A 17,019-nucleotide genomic window follows, 5' to 3' on the forward strand; every position below is an offset into this window, starting at 1 on the left:
CCCTCAGCCCATGAAGTGGTTTTGGAACGCACTCCTCCAAATCTTCACCTTCCCAAAGAACAACCTCCTCCTCCTCCTCCTCCTCCTCCTTCCTCCTCCTCCTCCTCCTCCTCCTCCTCCTCCTCCTCTCTCCCCCCCATGGAAGCCTCTGTTTGCTCCAGCCCACACAGGGCTCCTTCTGCCCCCCTGGCAGAGTTTTTGTGAGTTTTGAGACCTCTCTGCGGTTTCCCTCATCCCTAATCCTGAGGAGGTTCACGTCTCTCCCCATTATCCTGCGAGTCCCTGAAGCTCTGGGGACTGTGCTGCTTGTCTTTGGCCCCGGCTGCACCCCCAGTGGTTTGGGAAGTGAGAACAGGGCAGAGTACAGCTGTGGGGCAGAGTAATGACTGGAGCTAGAGGGATCTGTCACCCAGATTCCTGCTGGTACTCTAGTCTGTATTGCCTCTCCCAGCTGAAGTGTGGTTGGCAAGGCTTCAGACTCGCCAGTACTGAGGTGAGACGGAAAGAGGTGGGGGGTCATGTGGGGGGCCCTCTGGAGAAGCCTGCCAGGGAAACAAGAGCCACCAGCTAAAAGCAGACACACTGTCATGGTGCTGAGGGCCTGAGTCACTGCTGCTGGGTGTCAGCTCTCTTTACTCCCCCACACCCGCCCACCATTCCCCTCCTTTCCCCACATCCCTGAGGAGTCATCCACATAAATATTGAGTCCTGGCTTCAGTGGCCAGTCAGGACCTCAAAAGGTCATCAAGGTCATTCTCCTGATACCAGGCATGCTTCTCCGTCAAATCACAGAGACAGGAGGAGTTTCAGAGACGATCCGGTCCCTAGTTGGGTGTGACGGGATGTGCCTGTCACTCCGGGAGGATCAGGAGTTCAGGGTCAGCCTTGGCCTCATAGGAAGCTGGAGGTCATTTTTCCTGAAACCCTGTTTGAAAAACACAAAGCCAATAGCCCTAAATGACCTCCCCAAAGCCCAGGGAACATCACTCAAGAGGGGATGGGAGGACAGGGAGGGAGGTGGGTGGTGGTTGCTGTCACCTACGTACGACATGTCCTCGAAAGCATGACCACACGGCAGCTGTGGCTGTCTGCATGGGACCTGGGTAAAGAGGCACCTTCGCCTAGGAGCAGGGTGAGTTAGCAGGAGGGTTGACGTGGCACGGGACGACAGAGGGTCACAGAGTGGGGTGAAGGTGATGTCAGTGCATAGTACACAAGTATGAGACTGTCAAAGACAAGAACCTCAGGGGCCAGAGAGATGGCTCAGCAGGTAAGAGCACTGGCTGCTCTTCCAGAGGACCAGGGTTTGATTCTCAGCTATGTGGTGACTCACAGCCCTCTGGAACTCCAGGTCCAGGGGATCCAATGGCCTCTTTTGGTTTTCACAGTGAGCACCACGCACACATGTGGTGCACAGACATATTAGAGGGCAAACATTTTTACACACAAACTAGTATACATACATACATGCATACATACATACATACATACATAAAATAAAAAATAAAAAATAAAAAGATGATGGTTCAGCCTCTTACATTTGGGGTTTGCCTCAGCATACTGCTTTTGCCGAGGCCCCAAGTCTGGTTCCTAGCACCCACAATAGCAGCTCATAACCACCTATAACCCAGTTCCGGGGCACGCAACACCACCTTCTGACTTCTACCCATGCACCCACACATAGGCACAAAATTAAGAATAAAATAAACTGGGGGTTGGGGATTTAGCTCAGTGGTGAGCGCTTGCCTAGGAAGCGCAAGGCCCTGGGATCGGTCCCAAGCTCCGAAAAAAAAAAAAAAAGAAAAAAAAAAAAAAAAGAAGAAAATAAACCCTTAACCAGTTCTTTTTTTGGTTTTTTTTTTTTTTTTTAGATTTATTCCTTTTTAATTTTTATGGGCGAAAGTGTTCTGTCTGCATGTATAACGTGGGTACCGCGTGCATGCTGTGTTGCTTGCTTATGGAGGCCAGAAGAGAATATTGGATCCCCTAGAACAAGTTATAGATCGTTGTGAATTAGCCACGTGGGGGCTGGAAATCAAACAGGGGTCTTCTGCAAGAACAAGCTCTTAACTGCTGAGCCACCTCTCCAGCCCAAAATAAACCTGGTGATTTGGTAATAAACAAATAAAAACAAACAAGCAAACTGCTTCCGGTATGGACTTCCGAGGACCAGGAATCTTTTGCCCTCAGCTCTCTGCCCAGACAGCCTGAAGGCCGGAGTCAGGAATCCGTTTACAGAACACCTCCTAGAAGGTGTTTAGACCTGGGAGACTTAGATGAATGAAAGGCAGGCAGGCCATGCTACAAGACTCATGGGACAGAGTGACCGAGTACCCGAGTGAGAAAAGTTGGTGGCAGATCCGCTGTGGCTTCAGAGCTGTTGTAGCCCGATAGCTGCCTCTGTGGCTCCGGGAACTTAGGCATAAGAGGAAGACCTTCTTGGGGTAGGGCAATGGCAGGTAGGATTAATGCACTGGAGAGGGTGTTACCCTGACACCCGTCTCAGCTTCCTGGTGCTCGCAGTGGGGTGTGGACATGTGTGGCCGGCCAGCTAGTGCCAGTTAGCTGCTCGACACCGGAGACATGTTTGGGTTGTCAACAGAACAGCTAACCATCTGTCGACAGGTGGGTAAGGGTAGGTTGGCCCTGGCTGTGCAGAACAACAGGCTCCAACCCCCTTCCACATGGTGGAAAATATACCTGCTCCTGTTTTGAAGTGACTAGGGTTAGAGGCAGTTAAGAGTCTCACTGGAGGACCATGATGTTCAGAGTGGCGGCTTTGACTGGGGTGGCAGAGGGAGAGTGGAAGTTACTCCTTCCCTAGATTTTCCTCCTCCTCTTCCTCATTCTTGACACAGGGTCTCACGTCGTCCAGGTTTCACTCCGATTTGCTCTGTAATGGAAGATAAGCATCACCTTCTAATCCTCCGGCCTCTGCCTCCCAAGAACCGGGCTGCAGGCGTGGGCTATCACACTGAGCCTATGCACTGTTAGGAACCAAACCCAGGGCTTCACGCACGCTAGGGAGGCACTCACAGCCGAGCTGTGTCACCAGCCACCAAATCTTCTAAAAGTGGCACTGGGCACACGCTCTTTATAGTGTGGCCGTGGCCCTGCTAAAACCTTGGGAGCTTGGAGATGGGACAGAAGACAGACTGGGCCTGAGCTCAGCTTCTGCTGTGTGACCGTCGGTAAGAGACGCCATTTCTCTGACCTTCTACCAAGCATCTGCAAAGTGGTGTCATTACTTCAACTCGTAAGCATGTGCAGGCCGTATTGGATGGCAGAACAGTGCTTCTAATGTGTGAGCGTACACACACACAGACACACACACATGTACAAATGCACACACAAACATGTGAGTGCACATTCATACACATGCACACACATATTTACACACATACTAATGCATACATGCACAAATGTACACACAAATATGCATGCATACACAAACATATGCTTATTTACACACACATGCACAATGCACACACAAACATATAAATGCACATTCATACACATGCACACACATATTTACACACATACTAATGCATACATGCACAAATGCACACACACATAAATATGCATGCATACACAAAATATGCCTATTTACACACACATGCACAATGTACACACAAACATATGAATGCATACTCATATACATGCACACGCCTATTTACACACACACACACACACACACACACTTTCCTTTGTCTTCTCACTATGACATTTCCTCACAGAGTTTTTAGCCAGAGCCACAGCTCCTAGGAAGCATGGCACCGAGGGACAGTGTTCTGAGACTTAGAGGTTAGATGAAGAGTTCATTCATTTTCTTGCCAGGCCCTGGTGACCTCCAGCCCTTCCAATTCATCGCTCGTGCCTTCCCCTCCATCCCTGAACAAGATGAGACTGTCAATGTGAGCTCAGAGAACAGTGTGCACACTGTGGTGTCCGGCAAACCAAGGTGGGAGTCCCGGCTCTGGCCAGCATCTGGCGTCTGAGTAGTGGTCATATTGGGTACACGCCACCACTCCAGCTGACCTTTGTGATCTTGGACAAGAAGCCTCCCGGTTCTGAGATTCTGTTCCTTTGAAACAAGATAATGGTCCATCTCCCCTTGGAGCAGTTCTGAACATAATGGGTGAGCCAGCCGTGGTAACCCCATTACTCCTACCCAGGTGCCTTCTGTTGAACCCTTCCCCCCTCCTACTTTGGAACCCCTTTCCATGTTGAGCTGAGAGCCTAGACTCTGAGGTTCAGCTGCAGTAGAGGACCGTCACTATCCTGTGAGTTCAGCAGCTCCTGTTCCCAGGCTCAGACCCCAAGAGTCCCCACGGTCCTGCAGCATCAGAGCATGCTCTGTTGTCAGCCTAGTTTCCGAGTGTGGGACAGCCTGCCCCTCCTGACTCCTTGGCAGCTTCCTGGTCAGCCAGTGAGTTCCAGCCAGTTTCTCAAGGACATTCTTAATGGCTTCCTTAACCCCAGGAGAGGAGGGGAGGGGAGGGCAGAGGAGGGGAGGGCAGGGTGTTGATTGGTAGAGGGCACACCTGTCCAGGTGGACAGGCGCTACAAACAAAGAAGCTGTGTTGGAGGAGGGCCTGTTGGGGCTTCGGCAGGGCACGCTGACAGGTGAGGAACAGGTGGGTGCTGAAGGGGACACGGATCTCGGATAGCTCTGCCAGGGCCAGGACGCCACGGAGACGGAGGGTGTGGGGCCTTGAGGTATCTCCCCTCAAGGATCTTGTTCTGGACTTGGGGTCTTCTGGTCTCCTGAGAAGCACAGAGCTCTGAAGGAGGGCTACAGGACATCACAGCTGCCCATAGGGACCCCTCGGGGACAAGGCCATCTCTGCACTCTGAGCAGTAGAAAAGTCTGAGTGTCTCAGGAGCAGAGTGGTAGGACTTAAAACAGGAGGATGGTTCTGTTCAGGACTTCTAGACACAGAAGGATACTACCTTGCATGTAAGGCATAGAAGAACCTTCCAGATACCTACCACGCATGTACACAAAATCCCCATGGGTCATATGAGTACTCATGCATAGCCCATGCATACGCGCACGCGCGCGCGCGCACACACACACACACACACACACACACACACACTCACAAGACCACAGCTTTTCCTTTTACTTAAGAGAGAGAGTACATTAATTGGAATGTCCTAGAGGTGGGGCACAGGTGCATAGTGGCTCACCAGGCAACTGTCCACCTGTCGTCAGAGAAACCATGGAGGAAATAGTGGGGCTTCGAGAGGGCTCCCCCAGGAAGCCAGTGCCTCTGCAAGAACTCTGGAGGCCGTGCCCACGCATCCGCAGAAACATCCAGGGTAAGAAACATGTCCCCCCACCCCCCGCCCCTACGCAGAGTCCCATGGAGCAATGTCCCCGCCTAGGCCCAAGATCAACCTCCCTGTTTCTGTTTGCTCCCAGATGATACATTCAGAGTCTCCTGGGTGGCTTGAAGGAAGAGTCTGTGTGCTCATCGCTTCGAATCTGTCTTTGTAGCCATAGAGTAAAGAAAGCAGGGACTCCAGAAAGAGGAAAAGTAAAGGGACAGGCACTAGGGGCCATAGCCAGAGAGGTGGGGCTGGCAGCTGCTGACCTGGGATACAGATAGACATCCTTCCCCACCGGTGCGCTCTAGGATGCAGACCCTACCCAAATACAGATTAGACCTGCAGAGTCCAGCTTTTCCATTAGATCATTCATAAGTTCCCAGTATGGGAGGAGATGGAAGGAAAGGTCAAAGGCCTTCTGCAGTGCCACAGGATGGTACCCACACACCTGCCACAGACCATGCTTCACCCTTGTGTGAGGTAGAGTCTCTCTTCATCACTTTGATCTTTGGTCCTGTGGTCTCTACCCTGTCTGGCTTGGCCTTCCCTGCCCAGAACCTGAGCAGTCCCCAAGGAAAGAGCTGTGACCCCAGTGTCCTGTCCAGGGGGCCTAGAGTGGCTGAAAGAGCGGCTGTTCCGTGTGGGTGAGGACTGGTACTTCCTGGTAGCTCTCGGGGTGCTCATGGCTCTGATCAGCTATGCCATGAACTTTGCTATTGGACGTGTGGTCAGAGGTAAGGCCTCCCGGGCACGCACATAGCTCGGGGCGGTGGGATTCCTATACACGCTTGGGATGCCAGCTGGACCTCCGTGGGAAGTGAGGCATGGGGGAGCAGCTATGGGAAGCCAGGCCTGGAGTTGAACCTTACTTAGCTCATGACTTGCCATGTGTCTTTAGGCAAGCCTCTGTGCCCTGCTGGTCTCCCATCCCCATCCCCCCATCACATCTGCACAGAGAGGGTGGAGCCTCTCTTTTCTACGCTTGGTCGCCCCATTCCTTCTCTTCCACCTTGCTCTCAGCTCAGTGGTCCTTGATCCTAGGCATAGTTTTCTCCTCTACTATTCACTGGGTGGCCTTGGGTTCTTTCCTAGTCTATAAGTGGGCACCATAGGCCCCTAGGGCTGAGGCTCTGGGTGGCTCCCTGACCATTGGGCATCTCCAGCGCATAAGTGGCTGTACAGGGAGATTGGGGACGGCCACCTGCTCCGGTACCTCTCTTGGACCGTGTACCCCGTGGCTCTTCTGTCCTTCTCCTCCGGCTTCTCACAGAGCATCACACCATCCTCTGGAGGTGAGTCATGGTCACCTGGTCTCTGTCTTGTCCTGCAGTCCCCATGGGTCCAAATCTTTCCACATCCTGTATGGCTTGAGGAGGGAGGCAGGAACAGAAAACCCCATGTTAGTGCGGAGGAGGCAAGCTTGGAAGAGCCAAGCCATTTACCCAAAGTCACACAGGGAAATGGGGAGAAAGGGTTGGATCATCACCAGCTCCTCCGTACCACTTCCCAGGTTCCTCCAGGTCAGGAAGGATTGGTTCCCATTCAAGACTGTAGCCAATGGCCAAATCTTCCTGGCTGCCTCCAGCTATAGTAGTCAGGGGGATTCTTGAAGGTACATATGACCCCTAGTTTCTTCCTCTGGTGGCTGTTATGAATCCATACGGAGTACGGAATATGAGGCTGCTTTGTGACTTTTCCTGGGGAGACACAAACATAAAGCACCAATAGCAGACCAAACATTGACTCCACCAAAGTCCAGTTTAATGAAGCCATGAGTTTACTGGGCTTACAGAGCATGGGAGAGGGGTGAGTTACAGGATGCCTCTGTATCACCAAAAAGTCCAAACCTAGCACGGGTGGCAACTGATGAAAGGTGGGCCTCTGCCAATTGTGGGAACGTTGCCTCTCCCTTGCAATTGTTGCTGCTGATACAACCGGGAGGAACCTTGTAAATCCTGTAAGTTTCAGGAGTTTACTGTGCCTTGTGAGTTTATTTCTTGAAAAAAAAAAAAAAAAAAAAAAAAAAGGAGGGTTTAGGGGATTGGTGTTTTGAGACAGGATTTTTCTGTATAGCCCTGACTGTTCTGGAACTCGTTCTGTATACCAGGCTGACCTTAAACTCAGAGATCTTCCTGCCTGTCCCTCCCAAGTGCTGGGTCTAAAGACATGTGCCATCACTGTTTGGACATGAAAAAGTCTTTTTTGTTTGTTTGTTTGTTTTCGGAGCTGAGGACCGAACCCAGAGCCTTGCGCTTGCTAGGCAAGCGCTCTACCACTGAGCTAAATCCCCAATCCCAAAAAAGTCTTTTTTAAAGTTAGGGTCTGGGGTTGGGTTTAGCTCAGTGGTAGAGCACCTGCCTAGCAAGCTCAAGGCCCTGGGTTCGGTCCCCAGCTCCGAAAAAAAAGAAAAGAAAAAAAAAATAAAGTTAGGGTCTTGGGCTGGAGAAATGGCTCTACGGTTAAGAGCACTAACTGCTCTTCCGGAGGTCCAAAGTTCAATTCCCAGCAACAACATGGTGGCTCACAACCATCTGTAATGAGATCTGATGCCCTCTTCTCCTGTGTCTGAACACAGCTACAGCATACTCATACATGTAAAAGGAATAAATAATTTAAAAATAAATAAATAAATAAATAAATAAATAAATAAATAAAGTTAGGGTCTTATTATATAGCTATGTATGGCCTGCAACTTGCTACATACACCAGCCTGGCCTAGAGCTTATGGAGATCTGTCTGTCTCTGCTTGTTGATTGCTAGGATTATTAAGGCATGTACCACCATAGCTAGCTTATTTCTTTAATTTTTAATCTACCTACCTACCTACCTACCTACCTACCTACCTACCTGCCTACCTGCCTACCTGCCTATCTATCTACCTACCTACCTACCTACCTACCTACCTACCTACCTACCTACCTACCTATCTATCTGGTTTTTCAAGACAGGTTTCTCTGGGTTGGAGAGATGGCTCAGTGGTTAAGAGCACTGCCTGCTCTTCCAGAGGTCCTGAGTTCAATTCTCAGCAACCAAACGATGGTTCACAACCATCTGTTATGGGATCTGATGTCCTCCTCTGGTGTGTCTGAACACATCAACTGTGTACTCACGTACATAAAATAAATAAATAAATCTTAATAAAACAAAACAGGATTTCTTTGTAGCCTGGCTGTCCTGGAACTCTGTAGACCAGTCTGGCCTCAAACTCACAGAGATCCTCCTGCCTCTGCCTCCCGAGCGCTGGAATTAAAAGGGGTGTGCCCTTACCACCCAGTTTATTTCTTTTTTTTTTTTTTTTTTTTTTTTTTCGGAGCTGGGACCGAACCCAGGGCCTTTGCGCTTGCTAGGCAATTGCTCTACCGCTGAGCTAAATCCCCAACCCCCCCAGTTTATTTCTTGAATCTAAAGCAGCCTCTCTCTCTGGTCTAGGAGAGGCTCCACTGGAAAGTGCCCTGAGAGTGCTTATTACACAGGCATTAAAGAATTAATGCAGAATCTATCTCCCTCTGTCCTCTGCCCACCTGACCAGGGTCTGGAATCCCCGAGGTGAAAACCATCTTGACGGGTGTGATCCTGGAGGACTACCTAGACATTAAGAACTTCGGGGCCAAGGTGGTGGGCCTCTCCTGCACCCTGGCAACAGGCAGTACCATCTTCCTGGGAAAACTGGTACAGGCATGGAGGGTCCACTACCCTCCCGTCATCCCGCTCTGCCTTCTGTATTCCATACCACGCCACAGCCAGCCTAGCCTTGGGAGCCCAGTCTTAGGGGAACACATCCAGGTCCCGGAATGCGACAAAAAATATCTCAGGATAGTGGAGGAGCTAGGACGAGGATTTGATGCTGGGCCATTCCTGGGCAAGGCTTGTACCATTCTTTCCTAAGGTCCTAAGAAGGAAGGAAAAAGAAGAGGAGGAGGAGGAGGAAGAAGGGGAGGAAGGGGGAAGGGAGGAAAGTGGGGGAGAAGAAGAGAGGAAAAAGGGGAGAAGGGAAAGAGGAAGGATGGGGAGGTAGGGTCCAGTTTCCTCAGCAACATCCCATTGCCGCCCCCTTCAGGGCCCCTTTGTGCACCTGAGCGTGATGATCGCTGCTTACCTGGGCCGCGTGCGCACCAAGACGGTCGGGGAACTTGAGGTGAGTCTCACAGGCTTGGGTCTCCTTGGGGAACGCGTGTAAAGGTCAAAGCCTAGGATGCTGTTCCTCCTAGAACAAGACCAAAGAAATGGAACTGTTGGCGGCAGGAGCAGCCGTGGGTGTGGCCACGGTCTTCGCCGCCCCAATCAGTGGTGAGAGCCCCCTCGCCCTCCTGCTCTCGGTGTCCTGCAGCTAGGGTGGGGATAGAGGTCCTTCTGAGTCGTGTGCCCCCTAGGTGTTCTGTTCAGCATCGAGGTCATGTCCTCTCACTTCTCCGTCTGGGATTACTGGAGGGGCTTCTTCGCTGCCACCTGCGGGGCCTTCATGTTTCACCTCCTGGCGATCTTCAACAGTGAACAGGGTGAGCGCCATATTGGGACCTGGTCTCCACCCTTTCTCTCCTGTGACCCCCTCCCTGTTCTGCTTCCTTCTCCTTCCGGACAATCCTCCTCTCTCCCCCCTGTTCTTCTACAATGGCTTCCAACCTTCCCAGTGCTGCGACCCTATAATACAGTTCCTCATGGCGTGGTGACCCTCAAGGGTGAAATTATTTGGTTGCTACTTGATAGCTGTAATTTGGTTACTATTACGAATCCGAATGCAAACATCTGATATGCGAGTTGGGGATTTAGCTCAGTGGTAGAGCGCTTGCCTAAGAAGCGCAAGGCCCTGGGTTCGGTCCCCAGCTCCGAAAAAAAGAACCAAAAAAAAAAAAAAAATCTGATATGCAGGATATCTGATATGTGACACCCCCCTCAAGGGGTCGAAATCCTTGCCCGAGTTATTCTGAGACTGGGTTAGGGTGAGGAAGGCCGGCACAGGGTCTCCACTTTCTTCCTTCCCCAGAGACCATCACCTCCATTTACAAGACCAGCTTCCCAGTGGACATACCCTTTGACTTACCAGAGGTCTTCTTTTTTGTGGCCTTGGGGTGAGTGGGGTGTCGAGGCCCGAAAGCCACGCTCAAGCTGAGGTGGCTGGCGTCGGCTTCACTGCCACCTCCACTTCCAGGGCCATCTGTGGCATCCTGAGTTGCGGGTACAACTACTGCCAGCGGACTTTCTTATTTTTCCTCAAGGCCAATGGGTTCACCTCCAAACTGCTGGCTACCAGGTGGGCTGGGCCCCCTCAGGGAGTGCCCCACTTTCGACTTGCCATAAAGTCTCACCTCTTTCATGGAACCCCTCTTCCTACTTACCCTCCAAAGCACTACCTTCCTGATCTCACACGAAGTCCCCTGTCAGGTCCAACCGCCACTGTCCGACTCCTATGGAAATGAACCCTCTGCCTGTGTCCCTCCCATCCGTATCCCCTCCCTGTGTCCTGCTTCCTCTCCTATCCAATTCCTGCACACTTGCTTTATGTCCTAGGCCAGCAAGGCCAGCGCCCATCGAGGTGTGGCTAGTCCTTCCTCCCGGTCCTTTTCTTCTCCTACCTCTCCTCTAGGCCCCCCATCAGGTCTCCTAGTCTCACCTCATCTCTTTCTTTGGGGGGGGCATCGGAGATACCTGGTAGTTTCCTTGCTGTTACCCCTTCCTTTTTCACTGTGAACCCCAAGGCTGTGGGGAAAGAGAGGAGGCCAAACTATAACTTCCCTTCCCCCCACAGCAAGCCCTTGTACTCAGCTCTGGCTGCTGTGGTCCTGGCCTCCATCACCTACCCGCCTGGTGTGGGTCGCTTCATGGCTTCCCGGGTAAGGGGCACAGAGCTGGGTGGGAGCAGCGGAGAACCTCCATGTGCATTCCCTGTCATGTGCATTTCCCTCCAAAACCCACTAAGGAAAATGCCTGCGGGTCATTTCTGGGGACACAAGGCTGTAGCTGTGCTATGGCAAGGCCATCCTTAGGGTCCCCAGCCGGGAAAGGGCTGAGGTAGCGGAATCTCCGAGGGCAGTGGGACAAGGGTGGCTGTGCTGACCTATGTCCCGATGCCTCTGTCACAGCTGTCTATGTCAGAGTACTTGGAGACACTGTTTGACAACAACTCTTGGGCACTGATGACCAAGAACTCGTCCCCACCCTGGTCAGCAGAGCCTGATCCCCAGAACCTGTGGTTGGAATGGTGTCATCCACAGATGACTGTCTTTGGGACACTAGCCTTCTTCCTGGTCATGAAGGTGGGTCCCTTGTATGGGCAGAGCCATGACAAGTCCTGGGTGACATGAGGCTGTTTTCTGAACTAAAGCTTAGAGCACCGCCTCCTATGTCCAGGTCCCTGCTCCGACCCTGCCCACGGTGTACCTCAGAAACCCTCCCAGCCTCAATTCCCCATCCCCCATTTTTCCCCTTCACCTGAGAGGTTCAGACTCATTCTCACTGTATAGCCCAGACTCTTCAGGAACTAGTATTCCTCCTGCCTGCCCCAACCTCCCGGTTGCTGGGTGACCGTCACAACCCGTGGCAACTTGTGGATTCCAGGGACCAGACCGAAGTGGTCAGGCTCAGTACAAAAGCAGTTATCCTGCATTCTTTGAGATGGGATAGCTGTTTTTTCTTTAAAGGGCAGGCTGAGAAGAGAAGAACAAACCTGACTCATGCTTGCACACAGTGGGTGCTTTATTAAGGCTTGGTTCCTTCATCCCTAGAGCCATATGCTGCCGTGGGTTCCAGTCTGGGCCCTCTTTTCTCTAGGACCCTCCCATCCCCTCCCCGCCTTGTCCATGTCCTTCTGTGTTGCTTCTAACTCTTGTCATGTGGATCCAACCTCCCTACAGTTCTGGATGCTAATTTTGGCCACCACCATCCCCATCCCCGCAGGATACTTTTTGCCCATCTTTATCTATGGTAAGAGTTGAGTCCTGAATGTCTGAGAGGGCATAAGTGCATAGGGCCATAACTTCCCCAGACAGTCTCCCTCCCAAAGTGGTACTGGGGATGGGGCAGGGCTTGAGGGCCTGAGGGGTCAGGTCAGCATGGTAGTTCCCTTCACCCTGAATCTGTGGCAGGAGCTGCCATCGGGCGCCTCTTTGGGGAGGTTCTATCTTTCGCCTTCCCAGAGGGCATTGTGGCTGGAGGCAAGTTCAATCCCATCATGCCCGGGGCCTATGCTCTGGCAGGTAAGTGGATCTGGAACCAGCAGGCGGGCTTACCTCACAGGCTGATTGCAACAAAGAAGTTTATGGAGTAGCCTTTGAGCTGCCCATAAGAGTGGGTCCCCCTCTCCTCAGTAGGCCTGTCCACTCCCTGAGCCCTCCCATCCCCCAAGCTCTCTTTCTCTTGTTCTTCTCCCAATCCCCCACCTTTCTCCTTGGCGTGACGAGGTATTTCTGACAGTTACAGTCTGTGCTCTTTGTGCACTGCCGGACCTAACCCTGGTCACACTGTGCCCACCTTGCCCTCTGTGAACATGGCCCCTGGCCTGGGACCCCCACCTTGGCTCTGTCCCTGCAGGTGCTGCTGCCTTCTCGGGGGCGGTGACCCACACCCTCTCCACGGCGCTGCTGGCCTTTGAGGTATCCGGCCAGATCGTTCATGCACTGCCTGTGCTGATGGCCGTGCTGGCGGCCAATGCCATCTGTCAGAGCTACCAGCCCTCTTTCTACGACGGCACCATCATTGTCAAGAAACTGCCGTACCTGCCGTGGATCCGTGGTCGTAAGATTGGGTGAGCCTCCGGCTGGCTGATGGGGTGAAGATGTCCAGGGTGGTCGGGGTGGGGGTGGAGGGACTCCTGGGAAACCTTAGCACAGCTAACTTTGAACTGTAGGGTTGCAGGGGCTGATATACCCCTGCCCTCTGGTCCCCAACTTCCCCATAGTCCCATGTGCTAGGTGCAGATAGCTGGGTCTCCATCAGGCGAGGCTGACAGGAAATGAGCACTGGATGGGGGGGGGGGGCTCTCTTCCTCTCCCCTGCTCTGAGGGCCTTTCTGGTGGTTGATAACAAATGGACTCTGAGATTCTACCTTGATCAGATTGTACCCTAGCATCTTTGGTCCCCCCCTCCAAAAAAAGGCTCCAAGTGTCACTGAAGCCAAGGTCCAGCCCCAGACAAGCCTCAGTTTCCCAGTCTTTAATAGGTGTGGTTCTCATAGCTTCTCGTTCTAGAACCTATGGGTTCCTGCAAACCCATCCTTGGGAATTATAGATCTTCTCCCAGCAAGGCTCCTTGGGATGACCCCGCCTTTCCCAGGGGTCAGTATCTTCCCATTGCGGGGCCTGACCGATGCCTCCCTCTGCCCACAGTTCCCACCTTGTGACTGTGGGTCACTTCATGAACTGTACCCTCACCACACTGGCCAAGGACATGCCCCTGGAGGAAGTGATCAAAGTTGTGATCTCCACAGATGTGACTCAGTACCCGCTGGTGGAGACGACAGGTATTCCGCAGCCGTTGAGGAGAAGGTGGCTACCTGGGAGGAGAGCGTGGGCTTCCCCCTGCTTCCCTCTAAGGCACCACGGAGTATCAGGGCAGCAAGAGCAAGCGTGGTGTTAGATGTGTTTCTTAATCTAGACTCCGCAATTGGGTAGCTGTGTGACCTAGGGCAGGTTCCCTAATGTCTCTGAGCTCCAGTTTCTTCATGGAGAAAGTGGACTCAGTAGCCACTTCCCCTGGAGAAAGTAGGGCTGATGTGCTTAATGAGAAATAACGGGAAGAGCTGGGACTGGCTCTTTGAATTCTGGGACCCAAGCCTCATGGACGGACGGACGGGGTTACTGCTGGGATCTTCCAGAAGCTTCCTCTCCATATTCCCCGAATGCTCCTCCCCCTCCTCCCTGTTCCAACTGCCAAGATGAACTCGTCCTCTTAAAGGCAAATGGAGAGTATTAAGTCTTAGGGAGTGACTAACTTAGGGGGGAGAGTGCCCTTCTCCAGTTCACAGAGCACTGTATTTAAGGCAGGAAGATAACCCAGGTAGGGGAGGAGCTACCTGAACCTCCCCGGGGCACCTATGCATCCATGTGTCCCCTCCGTGCCAGCGAGGCAGGGTGCACACCCAATCCGTGTAGCACTGTGGGGGCCCGGTGCCCGTTTGCCCTTGGGCTGCCCGCTTGAGCTGTGAGCAGCACGCACGACCAAGGTCACCTCATATGCCCCACGGCAAGTAGAATAAAGTCACCGACAAGGGGAAGAACCTCGTGGAGCTATCTCTCCAGCTCTATGACCGGCAGTGAGTGTCCTTGTGTGAAAATAGGAAGGGTCACCACAGGTTCCTACCCAAATGTCTGGGCCTTCGCTCTCGCCAGTGGGCGAGATCACAGCAAACACATTTTCTACGTATTTTACATAGGGATGGCCCTTCCGAGATTCACCTCCTGGAACCAACAACGGCTTTGGCCCCCACAGAACTCCCAAAGAAACGGGCCCTGGCTAGATTCCACAGCCCACCCTAGAAACCACTGGTTTATTAAAGGGGGAGGGGCACCTCTACTGTATTATCTGGTTACCAAGTCTATGGCGGTTAGGACTGAATTCAGGACCAGCTCATGCTAAGCCAGCCCTCTGCCACCGGGCTACAGCCATGTCCAGTCCTAGGGGTTTTATGTACTGGGGAAAGATACAGGATCAAGCTGGATCCTCACTGAAGAACACCTACCAACCGTCAAGATGCCTGTAAACTCCCTCCCTGTATCCAGGCTCCTCCGACTGACTTAGCCCCAGCACTCAGTAAGGTCTCAGATTGTACCTCTGGGTTCGTTTTTTCCATTGACCTGACTCAGATTTTGAACAACTGAAGGGGAAACAGAGAAGAAAGAGCTCAGCTGTGACATCCAGATGCCAAGAGGCCAATGTCTACTGCTCCCGCCTCTTAAAATGTGGCGGGGGGTGGGAGTGGGGTGCCTCAGAATATCTGCTGGCCCCCTGGCGACCTTGCTGAGCTGCCCTCAGCTGCCATGTCTCTATGGAAGCTGAATGGTTTAGAGTAACAATTAACCCACCAGACCTCCCAGTTTCCTCTTCTGTAAACTGGGCGATAAGAATTCTAACATCACACACAAGCTTACATAGGTTTCAGACAGGAGAGCACCTAGCATGCTCTTGGCACATAGTAGGTACTTAGTGAGTATGTTTTAAATTTATAGTGTTCTATGTCCATAATGTATCTCTTTCTCTCTGTTTGTTAAGAGTCTCAGATCCTGGTGGGCATTGTAAAAAGGACCCACTTGGTTCAGTTCCTCCATACCGATCCAGCTTCCTGGGCTCCAGGCCAGCAGGTGGGTCCTCCCGCCAGATGAGGGGACCGGATGGAGTTGGTGAGCTGGGCTGTGAAGGGAAGGGAGAACTAACCTACAGGAGTTCAGAGATCAAGGTCTAGAAGTTGGTGGCTGGCCCAGGTCCCCAACATCCTTTCCCATATTCCCAGCCCTGTCTCCAGGATATCTTGGCTAACGGCTGCCCCACCCAGCCAGTGACACTTCAGCTGTCCACGGAGACCTCCCTGCATGAGGTAAAGAGAATTAGAGCGTGCGGGATGGAGGTGGAGGCCTGATGGGGGAGGCTGGATAATCGGCACCGGTCCCTGCTAGCAGAGGCTCCTCGCGTGGGCTCTGGCTCCACCTAGTGGTCAGATTTCGCATCGCAATGCGCTTGCCGGGCAAGGAGGTGGTTTGAGGGCAGAGGTGTTTTAGCATTTCTTCTCAAAACCCCGGCAGACACACAACCTCTTTGAGCTGCTGAACCTTCAGTTGCTGTTCGTGACGTCACGAGGCAGAGCTGTGGGCTCTGTGTCCTGGGTGGAGGTACTGGGGTCCTGAGGGTTGAGCAGAGCTGAGGTGGGGTGGGGGGCTCACCAAATTCCGACCAGCCTCACCTCTAATCTTCCCTCCTCCCTGTCCGCTGTTTCTCTACCACAGCTGAAGAAAGCAATTTCAACCCTGACCAATCCGCCCGCTCCCAAGTGAGTCAGCCTGGGAGTCGGCAGCCTGGCGCCCAGTCGCTCAGCTGCTGCGCGCGGATCTCGGCACAGCAGGGCATCTCCACTTTGCGGAGGAGAGGACTCCACATTCACCTCTCCCCACCCTGAAGGAGCTGGTTGTAAATGAAGACACCAATGCGTTCTGTCACATCGGGACCCTTGTGCCTTCTAGGGTTGTCTGCTGCTAACCAAGAGCTTCTGAGAAAAATAAAACTGATTTCTGGAGCCACTGGCATCCTCTCTTCTCTCTTAAGGGTGTGCAGAGTGAGGGGGAAGCTTCCTCTCTGAGTGGCCTTCTAAGCCACGGTCATTAAGAGAGCCCTCTGTTTCCTATCGCTGCAATTGTTTTGCCTGTCCAGACAATGTATACAACAGCCACATCAGAAGAGTCAGAAACTGCCTGCAACTCCAGCTCTAGGGGATCTGATGACCTCTTGTGGCCTCCAGGGAAACTTGCACACACACACACACACACACACACACACACACACACACACACACACACACACACGCCTTGCAAGCACGCACTGCATACGCATGCACATTACATGCACCTGACACACACACACACACACACACACACACACATAAATATAATCTTCCCTCCTCCCCCAGTTTTTCAAGACAGGGTTTCTCTGTGTATCCCTGGCCATCCTGGAACTTTCTCTGTAGATCAGGCTGGCCTTCAATTCAGA

At 52.5% G+C, this 17,019-nt stretch overlaps 1 protein-coding gene across 1 annotated transcript; it reads left to right on the forward strand.

Annotated features, from left to right (window-relative positions):
* The first annotated feature begins 5,218 nt into the window (after positions 1–5,218).
* Positions 5,219–16,556, forward strand: LOC116886431 (chloride channel protein ClC-Kb). The gene is made up of 19 exons (XM_032887919.1): positions 5,219–5,325; positions 5,940–6,068; positions 6,498–6,626; positions 8,864–9,003; positions 9,392–9,469; positions 9,543–9,621; positions 9,705–9,830; positions 10,316–10,400; positions 10,481–10,582; positions 11,078–11,162; positions 11,412–11,585; positions 12,183–12,252; positions 12,414–12,524; positions 12,859–13,072; positions 13,653–13,786; positions 15,535–15,623; positions 15,773–15,856; positions 16,062–16,148; positions 16,263–16,556. Exons 1-19 carry the CDS (start codon positions 5,226–5,228, stop codon positions 16,308–16,310), a joined length of 2,064 nt encoding a protein of 687 aa, XP_032743810.1. The 5' UTR covers positions 5,219–5,225; the 3' UTR covers positions 16,311–16,556.
* Positions 16,557–17,019: the final 463 nt, after the last annotated feature.

The sequence above is a fragment of the Rattus rattus genome, chromosome 1 (genome assembly GCF_011064425.1).
Source record: "Rattus rattus isolate New Zealand chromosome 1, Rrattus_CSIRO_v1, whole genome shotgun sequence".
NCBI lineage: Eukaryota > Metazoa > Chordata > Mammalia > Rodentia > Muridae > Rattus > Rattus rattus.

Bases quoted from the DNA above. Each gene is read 5' to 3' on its own strand.
- LOC116886431 (XM_032887919.1), top strand. From the start codon at position 5,226: ATGGAGGAAATAGTGGGGCTTCGAGAGGGCTCCCCCAGGAAGCCAGTG. The intron at 5,326-5,939 runs GTAAGAAACATG...TGTCCTGTCCAG, and splicing joins CATCCGCAGAAACATCCAGG to GGGGCCTAGAGTGGCTGAAA. The intron at 9,831-10,315 runs GTGAGCGCCATA...TTCCTTCCCCAG, and splicing joins GATCTTCAACAGTGAACAGG to AGACCATCACCTCCATTTAC.